Here is an 18,162-nt window from a genome sequence, read left to right on the forward strand (position 1 = left end):
CACAGAGATTGCTTGCATTATAGAGAGTGCTATAATGATACAATTACAACTGATACACCTGCAGTGCTGCACTAAGTCAATAAAGTCGTATTTCGTTTCTGTGTTTCTATCCATTTCTTGCCTCACGGCACCGAACATTAATTAAATATTAGTTATGTATTCCATTGACCAGAAAAAGAAACTTTTTCAATTAAAAAAGAGACATAAAAATGAATACCATTCAGTATTTTGGAGGCGCCCGAGATCAAAATCTATCGCCATTGTGTCTGTGTCAGACGATTTCTCTTCTTCACTCTGGACGGTATGGTTCAAATCTGTATGGGAGAATCGAGTGTGATTCCCCAAGATTATTAACTTTCTCTTCATTTTCCGCATCAGATTGGTCAGAAATATCGCTGATATCCAGACTTGCGCAGCTATCGGAGTCGGTGTCTGCCATTGTTTACTATTGCGCAGTCACATCAGCATCCTCCGATGACGTCACGATGATGATGATAGTCATCACCAGATGCTGGCCGGCGCGAGAGAAATCGTCTGCTATTGGCATTTTAAAACTCGGATATCTCACGATTCACGCATGCTAGAGCAACAATTTTTGCGCCAAACTTAATCTTTTTTGTTGCTACAATTAATTCATCTTAAGCATTTGATGTCTATACTCATGTCCGTTCCCCTTTAACACTAGTGTTAAGGTAATACAAAGTTGTATTTCAAAACAAATTCTTACAAGAAAGTGAAGTACATAACATGCCATTTATTTGTGGAAAAGAACATCTAGGAGATGCGCACCATTTCGTCTGACACATTCCTCCAATCTTGGACGCCAATTAATTCATGACGTTCTGCAACATGGCCAAGCCTCCCAAAAATTATTGCGGGCAATCTCATCAGCTTGGCTTAATTCCTGGACAGTTTGAATTTTATAGGGATAAAAGTTTAAATCCTTATGCAATATGCGGTGTAATGACGTGTGAGAAATTCTTAAGACTGATGCATGCTTTCGGCTGGAGCGATGTGGACTTCTCAAAACCGACTCTCTTACACGCTCAATGTTTTGTGCCATTCTTACTGATTTAGGTGCTCTCGGCGGTTTCTCTTTTAAAGTTGAACCGGTCCTCTCAAACTTCTGAACCCATAACTTGAGAGCACGGACAGACGGCACACATTTCCATGACGTTGAACATTGAAATGGAGTTTGAATTGACGCTGTGCAGCAGTTGCACGATCATTATTCTTGTAAAAAGCTTTGATAGCAAAAGTGCGTTCTGCACCCGACCAGTTCCATATGGTCACTCAAGTGTTCTACCTGCAAAAAATAAAACTTAATCAGTTAAAAAAAAAAATGCATGTTTTGTACTTCAATATCATGAATGAATTTATTTTAAAATACAATTTTTTATTTCCTTCACACGAATTTCAAAAATGACCATTTCTGGCTCACCCTGTATTTAAATCTCACTCTAATGAGCAGAGTATGAACAGAGAAGCCAAATAAGTTGTGGAAATGTTTTATTTGGAGTTCATCGGTCAGATTTTACCACTGGTTGGTATAAAAGGCAGATGAAAACTCTATTCCAACAGTTCAAAAATAATAATAATAATAATGAACTAATTTTCATTTCAGAAAGATTTTTGCACAAAATCATCTTTTACAGGTTTTGTGGATCATTCCCCAGAAGAGCTCAGGTTTGAATTCTACTGTGCAAGAGTAGAAAACGATCTCCCAAAGTATGTGAGTTTGCCATTTGCTCGAATCCACCAGTTTGTATTTTTGTGCAATCTTTGTGGGTTTGAAAACCTTGATGATGGAGTTCATAATCATAATTAAATGGTAAGTATCTATTGTGTTGTGTGTTTGCGTGTATATATTGGATGTGCTCCATTTTGCACACAGATATGCTGAAGAATGCTTCTAAAGCCTCAATGGGATGGGTTCAGTTTCATGCCCATCGTGAGGTTGTTGGGAGTGCATGTGACTTGCATAATGTATGTGTGAGTGGATGCAAGTGGCATGGTTTTGTTGCTGTGAGAAAGCAGGAAAAAATATATATTGGACTGCCTTTGCAAAAGGTTGTGTTGTCCATGGATTTGGGAGAGTACAGAAAATATGCGAGTGCACAAAATCCTTGGCAGGATTACAAAAATCAGAAATTGGTTTGGCGAAGTGTGCGCTTTGCTTGGACAAGGGAACTTCTACATATTACATATGTGAATGGGTTCAATTCAAGAAAAAAAGAATGGGTTTGATGGAAAGGGGAGGAAAATAGGTGAGAATGGGTAGGGGAGTGTTGGGTTTGCAGTTGCCAGGGGAAGGAAGGGGCGGGGGTTGGCGGTGGTGTCACGTTGGTGTCTGAGAAGCAATAAGGTGGCCCTAATAGATCATCCATCAGTGAATTTTGCAGTGCTTCATTATTAGAGCAATTATCGTTAATCCCTAATAAATCAAAATACTGTTGGCTGAATGGCACTCTCCGTCAAAGCATATGGCATAATGGCATGGTGGCGACTCGTCCAGGAATATAACCCTGGCCAAGAAACGGGTTTGGTAGTACCGACTCTCTGTATAGAGCATGGTACATTATCCCGATGCAACTGGCACGAGTTGTACTTGCTCATCCGAGGTGCTGCCAGTTGTGACATGGAATTTAATTATTTTTATCATTCGCAGGCAGAACGAATGAGGCAAAGAATTTCTGCATGGCATCAGCGCAAGAATTATATCGTTCAGATGAATGGAAGTACCAAGGCTTCCCTGGTACGTCTGCTTTTTGTAACATGGCAAGTGGGAAATGACATTTTTTGGTCAATGTGGTGTGGTTTCTCAATTACTCGGTACCTTTCACTCTATTTGTCCTGACATTTGTAATTTAATCGTTTTTGTTTTTTTTCACTTACTTTACTGTTTCCAGCTTTCTGCCACTGCACCCCCTCCTCACACCCCCACCATCTCTTCCCTCACTCTCTTGATTGCTTACCTCCACAGATTCCCCACATGCAAGACCCACATTCACTATAACAAGACCGAAAGTCTAACAGCGGCGTAGATGGGCTTGTTTGATACTTTAGTTGAAGAGGATAGTATGACCTGGGTGGGGATACCAGTTAGTAAATAATGTGAGTATTAAATATTTTTGAAGTACTCTAAGTCTCTAAGCTGTCTGTTGCCATGGAAATGGAGATTGCATAGAGACACCATATGGTTTATTCTAAATGTTTCGAGTCAACAATGAATCAACACTACACCACTTCAATCCAGTAACTTTGCAGTCACGACAAAGGGATTGCAGTGATATGATTATATTTGCTATATCATTATTATTAACATTGTCATTATGACGAAAATGAAACGATAGTAATAATAAACCTGGGCTAATTTGTCCGAAGCGGCCTGAAGGTGAGGCATGAAGCCTAAGTCCTATACGTACTGTGTCGTTGGAAGACCTGTAACCTATGATTTCAATATCTGATGGTCATTTTAACGATTGCTTTGTGGTTCACACCGAATGAAAAGCATGAAGGTAGAGCATGGCGATTGTGATATATGATAGGTTCGACGATATGATCGGCCTGAACGGCATATAAATCAAAATGGTGGTGTGTAGAGTCAGCCGTCGGACGCCGTGATGACATCAGACGTAATCACATCGCATCACCCCATTATTTGACCAGATTCTCAGTTCTGATTGGTGGAGTCGTGGCCAAAAATATTGGCACCCTTGCACTTTTTTTCAAGTAACTCACAATTTTCTCTAAAAACAAGTTGAAATTGACGTTAAAAAATAAGTTGAAGTATTTGGTCTCCAATTATTTATTTCACTGTTAGTATTACAGAACCTTTGTTTTTGATTCAGAACTTAATATATCCTTTTAAATCAGAAAATAAAATGAAATGGCATTGACAAAATTATTGACACAAGACTTAATATTTGGTGGCACAGCCTTTAGACAAAAGAAGCATTCTGAGTATTGCGCTGCAATACATGTCCCCTACCGGCAGTCTGTCGTCCGGAAAACTGTTGGGGAAATTACCAAAGTTCAAAATGCCATAACTTTGTCAAAAATTATCGAAACGTCGTGAAGTTCGAACTTGATCTGTAACCTATCATGAGGAAACCATGTACCAAGTTTGAAATCATTAGCATTAAGAGTTTAGAAAAAAAGTCCGGAAAACTGTTCTTTGTGTGATTGACTGACAGACGGAGGGACGGAGTGCAAACCTATAGTCCCCTCCTATAGTACACCGGTAGGGGACTAATAACTGAAGTCAAGTGCTTCCTATAGCCATGAATGAGCTTCCTACACCTCTCTACTGGCAGTTTGGCCCACTCTTCTTGTGCAAACTGCTCCAGTTCTCCCAGGTTTGATTCTTTCTCTGATTCTCTTCCTTTTCTCTATTCAAACTGGATGATTTAGTGATTTTTATATTGTAGGCACCTGCAACTCATCATAGATGAGTTCAATTCCAAAGTAAAGGAGGATCACATGCTTGAAATCGATTTATTTCTAATACCCCCCCCCCTCCCCCCCTCCAATATTTCAAAACCCCCTCAGACCCCCCTACAATTGTCCTTTCTTGCATAATGCCTTGACAAGATAAAGGGACAATCCAAAAATACAAGATGATGATAAAGTGTACAAGATTGTATAAAGTTCTTTACTTTATTATTTTCTTTCTGATCTCTCCACAAGATTGTTGAGCTTGCCGGCAAACCTGTTCCACAGCAACGAACATTCCCATCAACAAGTCAAGTTGCACAGTTTGGTATGTGACAGGCATTTGCTCTTATTGTCGGTTAGGTGATTTGGTCTCGTTAGAGGTAAGGCCTTCCAATTAAAATAAAGTCCAACTGTTATTTGCCATGCAAGATTCTGCAGTCAATTGTTATGTGGTGAATACAACAACAACAACAGGCATTTTAAGGCCATTTTCCCTTGATATTGATAAGTGAATCAATATCAAGTGAATGATATTGATTGTGTTGTTGATAGGTGAATGTTGATAAGTAATGTGTTGCTTACATTTTCAACAGTGGATTGAATATTGGATTTTTTTTTTTTGGAAGTAATCCAGGTTAAGGTTTGACTGGAATATGACCAATCAGACAGCGTCAAGTATCTTGGAAGCGCCAAAACTTCCTTTATGGCGGATAAAGAAAGCAGGAATGCAGTAGATGGTACTGGAAATCATTCATATACAATGATAGCCAGCTTTACCACATTCATATCGAAAGGAACAGTGCCTTTTCAAGCCCCCCCCCCCCCCTTAATAGGCTGGAAGAGACAACAACAACACACAACATGCATTTTAAGGCCATTTTCCCTGCTAGAGCGGGGGTTAGCCTTGTGGTCCCCATGACGATCTTCTCCATCTTGCCCTATTTTCTGCATCTCTCCTTGTTAACCCCCTTGCCTGCATTTCTTCTTCCACCATCTTTAGCCAAGTCTTTCTCGGTCTTCCCCGTCCTCTACTTCCTTCTACATTAATTTCCATCACTCTTCTCAACCAGTCACTTTCATCCTTCCTCAACACATGACCATACCATCTCAACCTGTTCCTCTTCACAGCATCAATCACAGGCTCTATTCCCATCATCTATCGCAATTCATCATTTGTCTTCCTCTCTCAACTTGGCTGGCGTTGGCTGGCTTAGCGGCTAGGGTGCCAGCTTAGGATCCTAGGATCCTGGGTTCGAATCCCGGTCGATCACTGAATTAACGCCAGAGGGGGGTTGACTCAGCCTGTCATCCTTCCGAGGTCGGCTAATTGAGTACCAGTTCACTGGTAATTCCCTGTTTGTCGTAAAAGGCGACAAAAAGGGTCGGCGGCAGGAAGGGCATCCGGCCATAAAACATTGCTTCAAAAAGGGGACCGAAAAACAACAACAACCACGGTGCCCGAAAAAGGCCAACCCCCGCTTGCGGGGAAAAATGGCCTCTAAAGGTGTTTTTTTTTTTTTTTCTCAACGATACTCCGCACATCCACCGAACCATTCGCATTTCCACTCTTTCCAGCCTTAGTTGCTGCTCTACGTTCATTACCCATATCTCGCTCCCATAAATCATAACACTTCTCACACATGCAGCATACACCTTTCCCTTCAGCTTCAACGACACTCCCCTTCTCGTCAGCACGCCACTCAGTTCCCGAAACTTCTTCCATGCACATCTCACTCCAGCAACCGTTGCCGAGTCTGATCCACCTTCTCCATTCAGCATGTCTCCGAGGTAGCAAAATGTTTTCACACCTTCCAGCTTCACGCCGTCTCCAAGATCCAACTCAACATTTCCTCCATGTGCAGCTCCCTCTGTGCACACCTTACATTTGAATGTAGCTGCCACACTGGTTAATGACCCTCTCAGACCACTACATTTTTGATGAACCCACTCAGCGCACATTGTACATTGAATGGAGTTCACTCCGCCACCCTTCCTGCACACAGCACAGGGCCACTTCCCAGTTCTTTCCACATCACCACATGCTTTACCACTTGCCATCACCTTCGTCTTTCCGATATTCACCTTCAGACCTTTTGTCTCCACACATTCCTTCCACTTGTTCATCTTTTCCTTCAGTCCATCCATACTTTCTGCAATCAACACCAGATCATCTGCATACAACAACTCCCACGTTAAACCCTCCTTTATGTTCTGAGCCAGCACCTCCATCACAACTACAAATAGTAGTGGACTTAGTACCGACCCCTGATGCACTCCCACCTTCACCTCAAACTCACCACTGTTCCCGTCCTTCGTCCTTACAGCTGTGCGCGCTCTTTTGTACATTGCCATCACTACTCTGATCAACCATTCCTCCACTCCTAACTTCCTCATTGCCCATGTCAATACTTTGCGTGGAACCCTATCGAATGCTTTCTCCAGATCAACAAACCCAAGAAACAACTTCTTCCTCTTCTCCATGTACTTCTCCTGCAACTGCCTCACAATAAAAAGCGCGTCTGCCGTTCCTCTTCCTGGCATAAATCCAAACTGCATTTCGTCGATCTTCACTTTCTTCCTTATCCTCCTCTCCAACACCCTTTCCAATACCTTCATTCCATGCTCCAATAACTTTATCGCTCGGTACGAGCCACACTCCAGAGGGTCACCTTTCCCCTTGTATAGAGGGACGAGGGTACTCAGTTCCCAATCCACTGGAATGCGGCCTTCTTTCACCGCCAGATTACAGATCTCTGTCATTCTCTTCACACCCCCAACTTCCTGCAGCCTTCAACATATCTCCCACAACTCCCATCGGCCCTCCCGCTTTTCTACTCTTCATTGCTTTTATCGCTTCCTCAACTTTCTTCTCAGTTATCTTCTCTGCCGGTCCTAAAACTGGGTTACTCTCTATGTTGCCATCCCATTCATTCTCTGTATTCAACAGCATTTCCATATATCTTTTCCATCTTCCTTTAATTCCATCTGGGTCCACAACGATTTGTCCCACTTCATCCTTCAAGCAACTCACCCCCATCACATCACACCTCTCTTTCGCTATCTGCTTTGCAATCCTGAATACTGCTCTCTGACCCTCTTCCGAATCCAAGCGTTCTCCGAACATTTTCCTACATGCCTCCTGCACCTTTGCTACCTCTTTCTTTGCTGCCTTCTTGGCTGCCTTATAACTTTCATGCTCTGCTGTTTCTGCTCCCGTACCCTTCGCCTTCTGCCACGCCTCGAACTTCTTCCTCTTCTCGTCAATCCTCTTTCCAACTTCGTCATCCCACCACCATGTTTCCGAGTGCCTTGGTGGTCCTTTTGTCCATCCACATACCTCACCAACGGCTCCCAACAGACTAGCTTTCATTGACATCCAACCACTTTCAAGCTCAACCACATCATCCTCTACCCTACTCAGCCTCACTTTTAATGCCTCCCTTACTGTCACCTCTTTCAACCTCCACACTTTCATTCTCGGTTGGTACTTCACCCGCCGAGCTCTCCTCGCACCTTTCACCCTTATGTCGCAGACAACCAAGTGGTGCTGTGAAACAGCCTCCTCCCCCGGGATCACCTTTGTGTCCCGGAGGTGACCCCTATCTCGCCTACGCACCATCAGGTAGTCAACGGTTGTCGTCGACCCACCTGACGTGTATGTAACAAGCTTATTATCCTCTTTCTGGAACTGAGTATTACAAATCAGCTCCATCAGCAAACTCCAAAATCCGTTCACCTTCTCCATTTCTCACACCATATCTGTAACCCCCATGCACTCCCTCAAAACCATTCATACTCCTTCCCACATGTCCATTTAGGTCTCCTCCTACCACAACAACTTCCTCATCTTTCACGTTTTCCATCAGCTTCTCTATCGCACACCAGAACTTGTCCTTCTCTTCATCGCTCCGACCAACCTGCGGAGCATATACCGAGATGACGTTCACCAAGAGCTTTCCAATCATCATTTTCACCATCATCAACCTATCACTCACTCTAGTCACACTCACCACACTGTCTACAAACTCCTCAGAAAACAGGACACCAACACCATTCACGTCCTCCAGGCAACCTTGCCACACAAACTTGTATTTCTGTCCCTGCCTACCCTTCACCATTCTCACACCACTTCCCTTCCATCTCGTCTCTTGCACACAACATATGCCCACTTCCTCTGACCAATACTTCCACCACTTCTCCTGATCTCCCTGTCATTGTCCCTACATTCCATGTCCCAAACCTCAGAAACCGATCTCCACTTTGGGCTGTACCCTGCCCATATGTAGTTGTAATTGTCATGGTTCTCTTTTTGAGGCAATGTTTTTTTTTATGGCCGGATACCCTTCCTGACGCCAACCCTCTTAGTCATCTCTTACGACACGCAGGGATACGGTGTACCTATTCTAAATCCAGGGTCGACACTGGGAAACGTTTAAAACATGGAAATTCTGGGGGGAGGGGAGGGGGGTGCGGGAGGCCATCACGGCTGCGGGGGCCCCGTCAGCACCACGCCACGTTTGCCCGGTCAGCACCAGACCACGTTTGCCCGGTCAGCACCACGGCGGCCCAGTCAGGTACAGTACTATAACTAGAATAGGCTAGAAGAGAGAGATAGCGTTTCTATGTCTGATCTGGGTTAAATTCCGGACCTGATGTTAAACGCAGTATGGTACAGTGTCATTTTGCACACTTTTAATAGATGTTGAATAAGGCCTGCTGGGTAGACAAAATGCTGCTGCAAACAAATCGTTTCCAAAAAGCCCCAATTCAGTCTCTCCAAGGGGGCAGGTCCAAGCATGCTTCGTTTGCCCAGCTGCGTGTCTCCACCCACTTTTATCCTTGGCATCTCAGGAACGTTTTATTTCACCACAGCGACACAAAAACACACGGAGTAAACAAATAATTGTTTGTTTTGATGTTTTGGATAATTACACTGTGCACGTGAAGGGAAAAGCATTTGCTTCACTTTGTCTCTCTACAAACGCCAGTTTGATGGTGAAACTACTTAATTTCAATCGATTATATATTTGAACTCTAGAACACAAATCGCCTTTTGCCGCTCTCAAAACCCTTCAGTTTAGCAGAACTTGGACAAAATGTTACGTCATTTTACGTCGTCGCAACCATGTCACGAAAGCCGCTTGTAGACCACGCCCATGGCCTTTCTTCTCAAGACAACGTGGGGAAAGGTGTTCTGTGAACTCTCTAATTGATTTAGGTACAATTGTGTGTTTTGTGGATGTTTGAATTTACGGCCTAGTGTATATGCGTTCAATTTGCGGGGACAAAGCTATCTTTTACTTCTAGGTTAACTCCCAGCTTTGTGAATCATGAATGCTGGAAAATTATGCTTTTTTTTTTCATAGTCAAGGCTCGTAGAGGAGCTAGAACATAGAGCAGATCAGGGTGCAACAGAACAAAATGAACAGCAGAAGGAGAGGGGAAAATGTAACAGCAGGGTTGAAGGACAAAATAGGTAAGTTGTTTCAGGGCAACTGCGTCACCACAAGATTCACTGTACCATGGACGGGAGGAAGGGTATGACAACTGAAGACGAGATGGGATAAATCTGTGCATGAGAGAGAGCAATTTATTTTGGAAGAATTCCCAGAATGAGTTGATGTCAGAGGCAGTAAAGATGGGAGACCAGTCCAGATGTTTGATGGCTGCTTGAAGACCATGCCAGTTGGCCTGAGTGAAATGCCAGACTCGTCGACGCTGAGGAGGCTCTCTGAGAATGGTCAGAGAGATGTCCACTTTAACAAGCACATGATCAGATGAGCCGATTGGAGCAGAAGAAGAGCAGCAGACATTTGCAGGGAAGTTAGTCATAACCAAGTCTAGAAGAGAAGATACTCCATTGACTGAGTTGGGACTGGGTTGGGAAATTGACAGATTGTGTCAGTCCCACTGAGTCGCAGAAGTCCTTTGCTGAGGAGCCATGGCTGGTGAGAGAGGAACCCACACACAGCCAGCTGGCATGATGACAGTTGAAATCACCACATATGAGGAAGAGAGAGTTGGGATGAGTAGATAGAAGTTGGTCCATATTATCAGACAGTATCATATGCAACACACATATGAACAAGAGGTGGGAGCGAAGGGGAAGCCATAGCCAGAGGTACTCCTGGGGGTGAGGTGAAGAGAGGGCAGTGCAGGGCGAGTGAGGAAGAGAGTTTTTGATAAAGATAGCAACCCCCACCTCCAGGACGAGGCTCAGGTCTATCATACCGGAGGAGGGAGTAACCAGGGAGAGATATTAAGGAATCAGAGACATCATGAAGGAGGAAAGTTTCTGTTGAGCAGATGAAGTCTGGTTTGTCAGAAGCAACCTGTATGGAGAGATCAGTTAAGTTTGAGCGAAGGCCCCGGATGTTTGAGGTCCATACCGTTAATGAAGGGGGAAGGGGGAAGAAGCGGGGAGGACGCTTTGAGGAGGAGGGGTGAGAGGGGGGAAATGGAGAAAAAATGAGGGTGGGGAGATTATAAGGGGAGGGGTTATGGGGGAGTTTGAGGGGAGGGGTTAGGGGGAGTTTAGGAGGGAAGGGGCAAGGGGGACGAATTTGAAAGGGATGGGGGAGATTTGGAGGGGTGAGGGGAGTCTAGGAGGGGAGGGGCAAGGGGGGAGATTTGAAAGGGATGGGTGATGGGGAAGATTTGGAGGTGAAGGGTGAGTTTGGATTTTAGAAAGTGTTGTCCACTTAATGGGAAACGAACATTTATTGCAAAATGAGTTTCTTGTGACCTTCGAGTCAGAGATATGTTTGAGGACGCTGGAGGGGGGGTGTGGGGGGGGGGGTGGAATGCAGGTGAGTTTCGGGAATGTAGAAAGGAGGAGCTGCAGGAGATTGAATTTTTTTTTGGAATGAATAGATTTGGTGAGGAAGTCGAAAGCAGACTTTTAAAGAACAAGAAGAAAAAAGTGTTATAATTTCCAACAATACAACACTTCAGGGGAAAGTTTAAACATTTTAAAATTGAACAGTGAAAACTATCCGGGGAATGGGGTGGAAAAGGGGGTGAAACACGTGGTCGAAGAACGAACAAAAAGAACAAAGAAGGAAATGTTTTTTATTTTTTATTTTTGAGTTAAGATTTTAAACAAGGAAGTATGGGGTGAAAAGACTGGGAAAAAACTGAGAGAACGAGAGTGGATGGAGCACAATCGACCGCTGAGAGAAAACAAAGCCTTAAGGTTGGAAGCTTAATGAACTAGCCCGCAAATTACGCGGCACGAAATACTCGACTATTTTATACAGGTATGAAAGATTTCCACCGAGAATCTTCCTAGGGATACACTATAGGTACACACACGTAAGATAAAAACAGTTTCGACAAAAATACAATTGTGAACAATTACTTAACTTCGAGTGTTCGTGAAGAGCGTGGACAGCTTCGAAAAACCGTGACCTCGCCAGATGTCAACCCTGGAGTTCATTCTGATCAGTAATTCTTGATTTCACTTCTTGTGGAATACAAGCACAATATACTTTATCAAATGCATAATGCTTGCACTGTATTTATCATGTGTGCACATAACAAGTACCCCATTAGCTGCTAGCTGCCTGTAGTCTGAGCCGATGAGTGTTACTGTGGGTAGTTGTATGCTTGGTTTATATCCCATCCATTGTTAATGATTTTAACATCTTTGTTTTAAATGGACATAATACAGGTGATGGACTATTTATTGAAATCTTATTCTTAATTTCAGATATCTCTGATACCCTCAATGGTTTTGGAGCACCAGGTTTTGGTGCACCTGCTGCTCCAGGGTTTGGTGCACCTGCAGCTCCAGGTTTTGGTGCACCTGCAGCTCCAGGTTTTGGTGCACCTGCAGCTCCAGGGTTTGGTGCACCTGCAGTTCCAGGTTTTGGTGCACCTGCACCTCAACCTTTTGGATCTGGCATTCCTGTCCTTGGAAGCTTTCCTCGACCAACAGTTCCTACACCTGCCTTTAGTTCAACAACTGCTGTCAGCTTTAACTTTCAGATGGAGGTCAGACCTCTTCTGCCACAAAGCAGCCCGGCCAGCAAACCACCGGTGTACGCAACAAGTACATCAACAATCGATCCACTTCCAATGGAGGTCTACACAAGTATTGATTTGCTCACAGCAGAGGAGCTAGAGCAGTTTAAAGTTCAGGAGTTTTCAGTGGGGAGGATTCCTATTAAACCCCCACCTATTGAACTCCTGACTGTTGCGCCAAATTGATTATTTGATCTAGAAAAAGACATTGCTTATTAAGTAGTTTGACAGCATTTAAAGAATGTTTATAGATGCCAAGTGGGTGATTTACCCGATGCAAAGTTCTAAACATTTGAAGTACCTGGTGCGACCATGGTTTCCTACCTCATTTGCACTTTTACCTTTATTTTCAGCTGTGGTGGTTACCTTCTCAGTTGGTGTTTAATAAAAATGCATTTTGCAGTGCACGTTAATGTTTGGTGATAAAGCATTTTAACTTTTTATGCCTCCACCAACGAAGGCATCGTTTTCAGGTTGTCCGTCCGGCTGTCCATTACCACAATAACTTGAGAACGGCTGAAGGGATCTCAGTCAAACTTGGTGCAGGTATGTATGAGGTAAAGATGAACTGATTTGATTTTGGGTCACGAGGTCAGAGGTCATGTTTGGTAAAAAAAAATTGTTACCGTGATAACTTGTGAACCAGTGATGGGATTCTGACCAAATTTGGTATAAGTATATATTATGATGCAAAGCTGAACTGATATTTTGGCATCTAAGGTGAGGAGTGAGGTGATTTTGTTGGTCAGAGGTCATGTCAGGTAAAAATGTGATACTTGAGAACAGCTGAGTGGATTTAAATCAAACTTGGTACAAGTATTATAATGATGTAACAAGCGTTACGCCTAGGTCCCCCGTCGGTGAAGTGATGCGAGTTGACAAAGTAGAAGACGCAAGGCGGCCATCTTGGATTTTGACGTGGCGACCCAATTTTCAATAGCGTTCTTCTTTATGCCTAGATACACCCACACACCAGATTAGAAGTTGGTACTTAGCTTATTTTTCAAGATATTCCGCTCAAGGTTCAGACATACATGGTGGTGGCCATCTTGGATTTTGACGTGGGTTGCACCTACACACCAAATTATAATTCGGTCCTTCGCTTACGCACGCACGCACGGACGGACGTTGCACACACGGACGTAGGGGAAAACCATAATCCCCCTTTCGCTCCACGGTGCGACGGGGGACAATAATGTTGGTGGAGGCATATCGATCGAAGTGTCGTTATAGTTTTATTTATTTATCCATTTTGTGCAATCTGTTAATTTGACTTGGTTGTTCTTTTAAACTTATGGAATGCTGCTATGGGATAGGAGCCTGCCTCTGGCCTGTTGTCATTGTTATGCAGGTATGGTCTGTGGAAAGGAAATGAGCCTTTGCCCACTCCATTTTCAAGGTATTGTTACGGATCTCCAACGTCGGCTCTCCCATTACCAAGGGGGGGTTAATCTCCTTGTCTCTTATCTGGCCGACGCAACCCTGGGGGTTATGACGTCACTTCCGGACGACGTTAACTAGGGTTGTAAGCCGTCTTCTTATTACCTACTTATTAACGCCGCCCAGTAAGCGAGGAAATAACTCCCGCTCCAACCATAGATATGATGGGATATGCCGAGCGGATAGCGATCCGAGTTGTTAACAGGTGACTAGACCCGATTATAGCGGTTCCGAATCGTGCCACGCTTACCCAATGAGAGAAAAGACTGATGCGATCGGATAAAAGGAAACCCGGAAAATAGGAAGAACAAAGCAATTTATTACAAATGTACAGAAGGAAGAGGAAACGAAAGAAATGTACAAGGAAGAGGAAGAAGCAGATACACAGGGCAATCTTAATTACAGGCTTAACTTATTCCCTGGACAAACAGGCCCGTCTCACACACACAGACACTCACCCGGGGATTGTAGAGGAACAGGTTGATGGTCACCAGCGCGTCCAGGCTCCAGTCCGGCTCCGGTCCAGGCGATGGAAAACCTGGCAGGCAGCTCTTCACAGTGTAACGCGAACGGACAGTTATAATGACGGGGGGGGGGGGGGGGGGGGGGAAGGCTGGTACTAGCATACGTAATAGGCGCACGACCCGCATCAAGCGCATATACTCTCGCGTTCTTCGTAATCACGACAGTCCTTGGCCGTCTTTCTTTAATCAGCGCCAGCGAGTAAGTCCTCTCAAATGTGCGCTCCCAATAAGTCCTTTACCAAGCGCCTTCCAACAAGTCCTCTTTTAATCAATCTTTCACTCGAGTGCTTAGCGAGAGTCCTCTCAAAAGCCAACCTTCCAACGAGTCATGTGAGAGTCCTGTAAAAGGGCTTTGTGTGCTCGCTTTTATAATCCAGCCAGAGATCGCTCCGCCAGCCCAAAAGCCACGCCTGTCCGGCGGTCACTTCAGCCCTGGTTGGCTGGTTAGGTCTTACCAGCCCCGCCCTGACGGCTGGGTGGCGTGGCCACGCCTTCTTCCTGGTGCTCCGCCCCCTTTTTCTGGGCCTCACCTCGTGGCTTATGGGTGGCGTTGAGTGAGCTTACAGGCAGCTAAGGCTGCTGCTGCTGGCCAAGGAGCGCACCAAGTTGGAAAGGGCCATGCGGTACAGACTGTAGAGCGTGCTTAATGGCGTCGCTTGGAGAGGGAGGCTGGCAAAATGGACGAATGGGGCCTACTCCTTATTTGATTGACACAACGCAGATTCAACTATTGGAAACATGGCCTTATCTATACACATACTAAGGAATAACTGAAGTCCTATGGTGACCTATGTGTTGCTTGTGGCCTATCTATGGGGTGCTACCTTTAACCTTTAATGATGTCATATTTACACAAGTGTGGGTTCTCAAAACCGCAACAGTATATTTGAGACATTTCCACCATTATTAAATGTTCAGGGTAAATATCAGTTGTGAGGCTCTCACAGTGTTCATAGTTGATAGGCCATCTAGATATTTTGATGTGTGAAAAATCGAGGAAGAATGATGGGGGGGGGAGGGGGAAACCATCTCTACTCCATTCCCGGGTTGAGTATGGATGTAGTGATGAACTATCTCTCGTCATCCTTCCTATCAGGTATGGTCTTGAAGCCCGAGAGGGAAAAATGGGAAAGTTGGTTCTGCAAGTGAGTGTAAAGGAACAAATGAGATGAACAGTGAGCCTGGATTTTGGAAGCTTAAGAGTTACTGGCAGACGATGTGCATCCTGCAAAAACCTGCAGGGACAGCCAAGAGAGGGCAGAGGGTGCAAAACCAAAAAGGTGGTGGAACAGAGGTCACCAACCTGTCTGTAAGGCAAAAGTAACAGACCTCGACACAGCTCCGTTGTGGGAGATTCAAATTGATGATTAGGAGGGCCTTGCTTTCCACAACAATCAGGGCAAGGTGAGTCAGGAATGCCAGCCTGGAGAGGACCAGTTTCAGGAATCCAATTTGGGAAAGAAGGCCTTTAGACCTCAAACATTGATTTCCACTCTGGAGTTAAGGTATACTTTCACTATCTAATTGTACCAATTTGAAAAGGTAAAATGCTAAGCTCTGATGTAATATTTTGGTGCAGTTACTTCCATTTCATTTATTTGGTGAGAGCAAGATTCTATAAAATTGGATCGCACTAGTTATAAAAACTAATTAAATTGGTCGCTAGAATGGACGTCAAGATTAAGATCCCATCAGTATTTTAACGATACTGAGTAAGTACCCTGAATCTCAAGTAAGAGGACTGAACTGATGGAGGAAGAGCTTTATGGTATCCATGGAAATCTCCACACATGGACTACCTCTCCTGACTTCCTTCAGAAAGTATTCACACCCTTGACATTTTTCACGTTACAGCCTGAATTAAAAATGGATTAAATTGAGATAGTTTGTGTGACGGATTGACACATAATACCCCATAATGTCAAACTGGATTTTATTTTATTTTTACAAATTTTTATTGTCATGCTGTCGCTGCTCGCAGATATTTTAAAAAGTAGGAAGTTGTTTAATTTACGTCTATAGCAGCAACAGCATTGGTCTGAAGGCTCATGGTTAACCAAAAATCCATAATGGGTTTATGATTAATCATCATATCCAGCAATAAAGAACCATCCTATGCTCTTTCTAAGCTTATTTCAAATGTAATGAAACACCTAGTGGGGAAACTCAATGATTCCACAACAGCACCGAGTTTGTAGAACTCGTAAAGCGAAACAATGGTCATAATTTGACCGAATCTCCTGGTTTAATGGATAATGCACCACAACTTTTCATCACATTTTCTGGGGATAAAGTGTGGCTTATGCACGAGTGATTTATGGAACTTGCTAGCTACATCTTGATTAGTAGACCAAGCAGCCTTTCTGCAAATTAAATCTTGATAATACATAGGGCTGGCAGGAAGGCCTAGATGGATGCACAACTCTAGGCTGTCGAACCTGGGGTTGAATCCCGACCCAGCTATAAACTGTCATCCCGGTGTTTCACGGGCAGGGTGATACATCAACTTGTGCCATCCCCCAGATGGACGTTAAACTGGGCGTCTCGTTTACCGGAATTAGTTGGTGGACGTTGAATCCCATGGTGTCCTTCAGGAAGAGTAGGCCTGCTATCTCCAACACCCCAAACAAATGCCAAACCCCTTTCCTGACTTCCTGAGTCGGAGTTGTGACCAGACCAGGATTGCAGCTCAGTAACTGCTGCTGCAGCATCGACGCTTTACATAGGACATGGTACATGATGAATACTCACTCGACAATGACAGCTTTAGTTGTACACTTTTATCATGAGGTTAGTGGCAAATAATTTAATGACATGATTGGGTAATGTCATAAACCGTTTAACAAATGGAACTTTTAACCATTTCAGTTGATAAGCTTCATCAAATCAAAGTAAAGTGTTCCAATGAATCTTACCGCAGACAGGAGTTCAAGGCACCGCCAGCTACTCACATCGATATAATTCCCAATGTCGACACTTCCTATCTCAGATTGCTTGGAGTTTTGTGGAGGGGAAGGAGGGTATATTTTTAAAAATTCATACTGGTTAAACAAATTCAGCAGAAATTTTGTGAAGCAGGCCACAGTATAAATGTTTAACTACATACACAGTTATGCATAAGCCTAGTATTGACTTAACAGTTGAGGTGGCTGGTGAAGATCTTCAGGTCTTGAGTTCAAACCCCCTGTCGTGCATCAAGTTTAATCGATTAATCTGTCAATTATGACTGTCCTTCACCATCAACATTTGTTGCATCTGTTCAACCGGCTTAGCTTCTGTTTCTTTGATTTAAACAGATCGTCCACAATTCATCTGCATCACATCTTCATGTTGGAAGCATGATCCACAGTTCTCATTGGCTGCATTGGGCGAGTCAAAATATACAGAACCAGCAGAAGTACCCGGCGTTGCCGGGCGGAGGAGGGGGGGAAGGGCGGGGGGAGAGGAGTGGGAGGGGGGGCAGAGGAGTGGGAGGGGGGGAGGCAGGAGAGGAAGGGGAGTGGCTCACGTTTCTGAGTGAATGTGGCTCACGTTTGGGTCAAGTGTGATGCCGATCAGGAAGAAGCCGTACTACCAAATTCATACACTTCCAGAATTGTTCGCTTTATTTGTATTCAAATGTCTGGTGATTGTTTTGTATTTATTTATGCGAATGTGTACTTGTATAAAGCTGTCATTAATTTTAAAAGGCTACGGCACTATCGAGCGATTTTCTTTTTTAATTTTTTTTTTTTTA

The 18,162-nt window shown here is 44.0% G+C and overlaps 1 protein-coding gene across 3 annotated transcripts in view; it reads left to right on the forward strand.

Moving 5' to 3' along the window:
* NUP42 (nucleoporin 42) overlaps nucleotides 1-12,875 on the forward strand; it is a 50,367-nt gene extending 37,492 nt beyond the window's left edge. For 2 of the 3 annotated variants that reach the window (XM_068126445.2, XM_068126444.2), the window contains 4 exons: nucleotides 1,656-1,732; nucleotides 2,669-2,755; nucleotides 4,690-4,762; nucleotides 12,149-12,875. In XM_068126445.2, the coding sequence (XP_067982546.2) occupies nucleotides 1,656-1,732; nucleotides 2,669-2,755; nucleotides 4,690-4,762; nucleotides 12,149-12,648 (737 nt within the window). In that variant the 3' untranslated portion in view covers nucleotides 12,649-12,875. The remainder of the gene's footprint in view (nucleotides 1-1,655; nucleotides 1,733-2,668; nucleotides 2,756-4,689; nucleotides 4,763-12,148) is intronic. The other variant, XM_078785914.1, reaches the window with a different exon arrangement.
* Nucleotides 12,876-18,162: the final 5,287 nt, after the last annotated feature.

Source organism: Myxine glutinosa, chromosome 10, assembly GCF_964187855.1.
Source record: "Myxine glutinosa chromosome 10, kmMyxGlut1.1, whole genome shotgun sequence".
NCBI lineage: Eukaryota > Metazoa > Chordata > Myxini > Myxiniformes > Myxinidae > Myxine > Myxine glutinosa.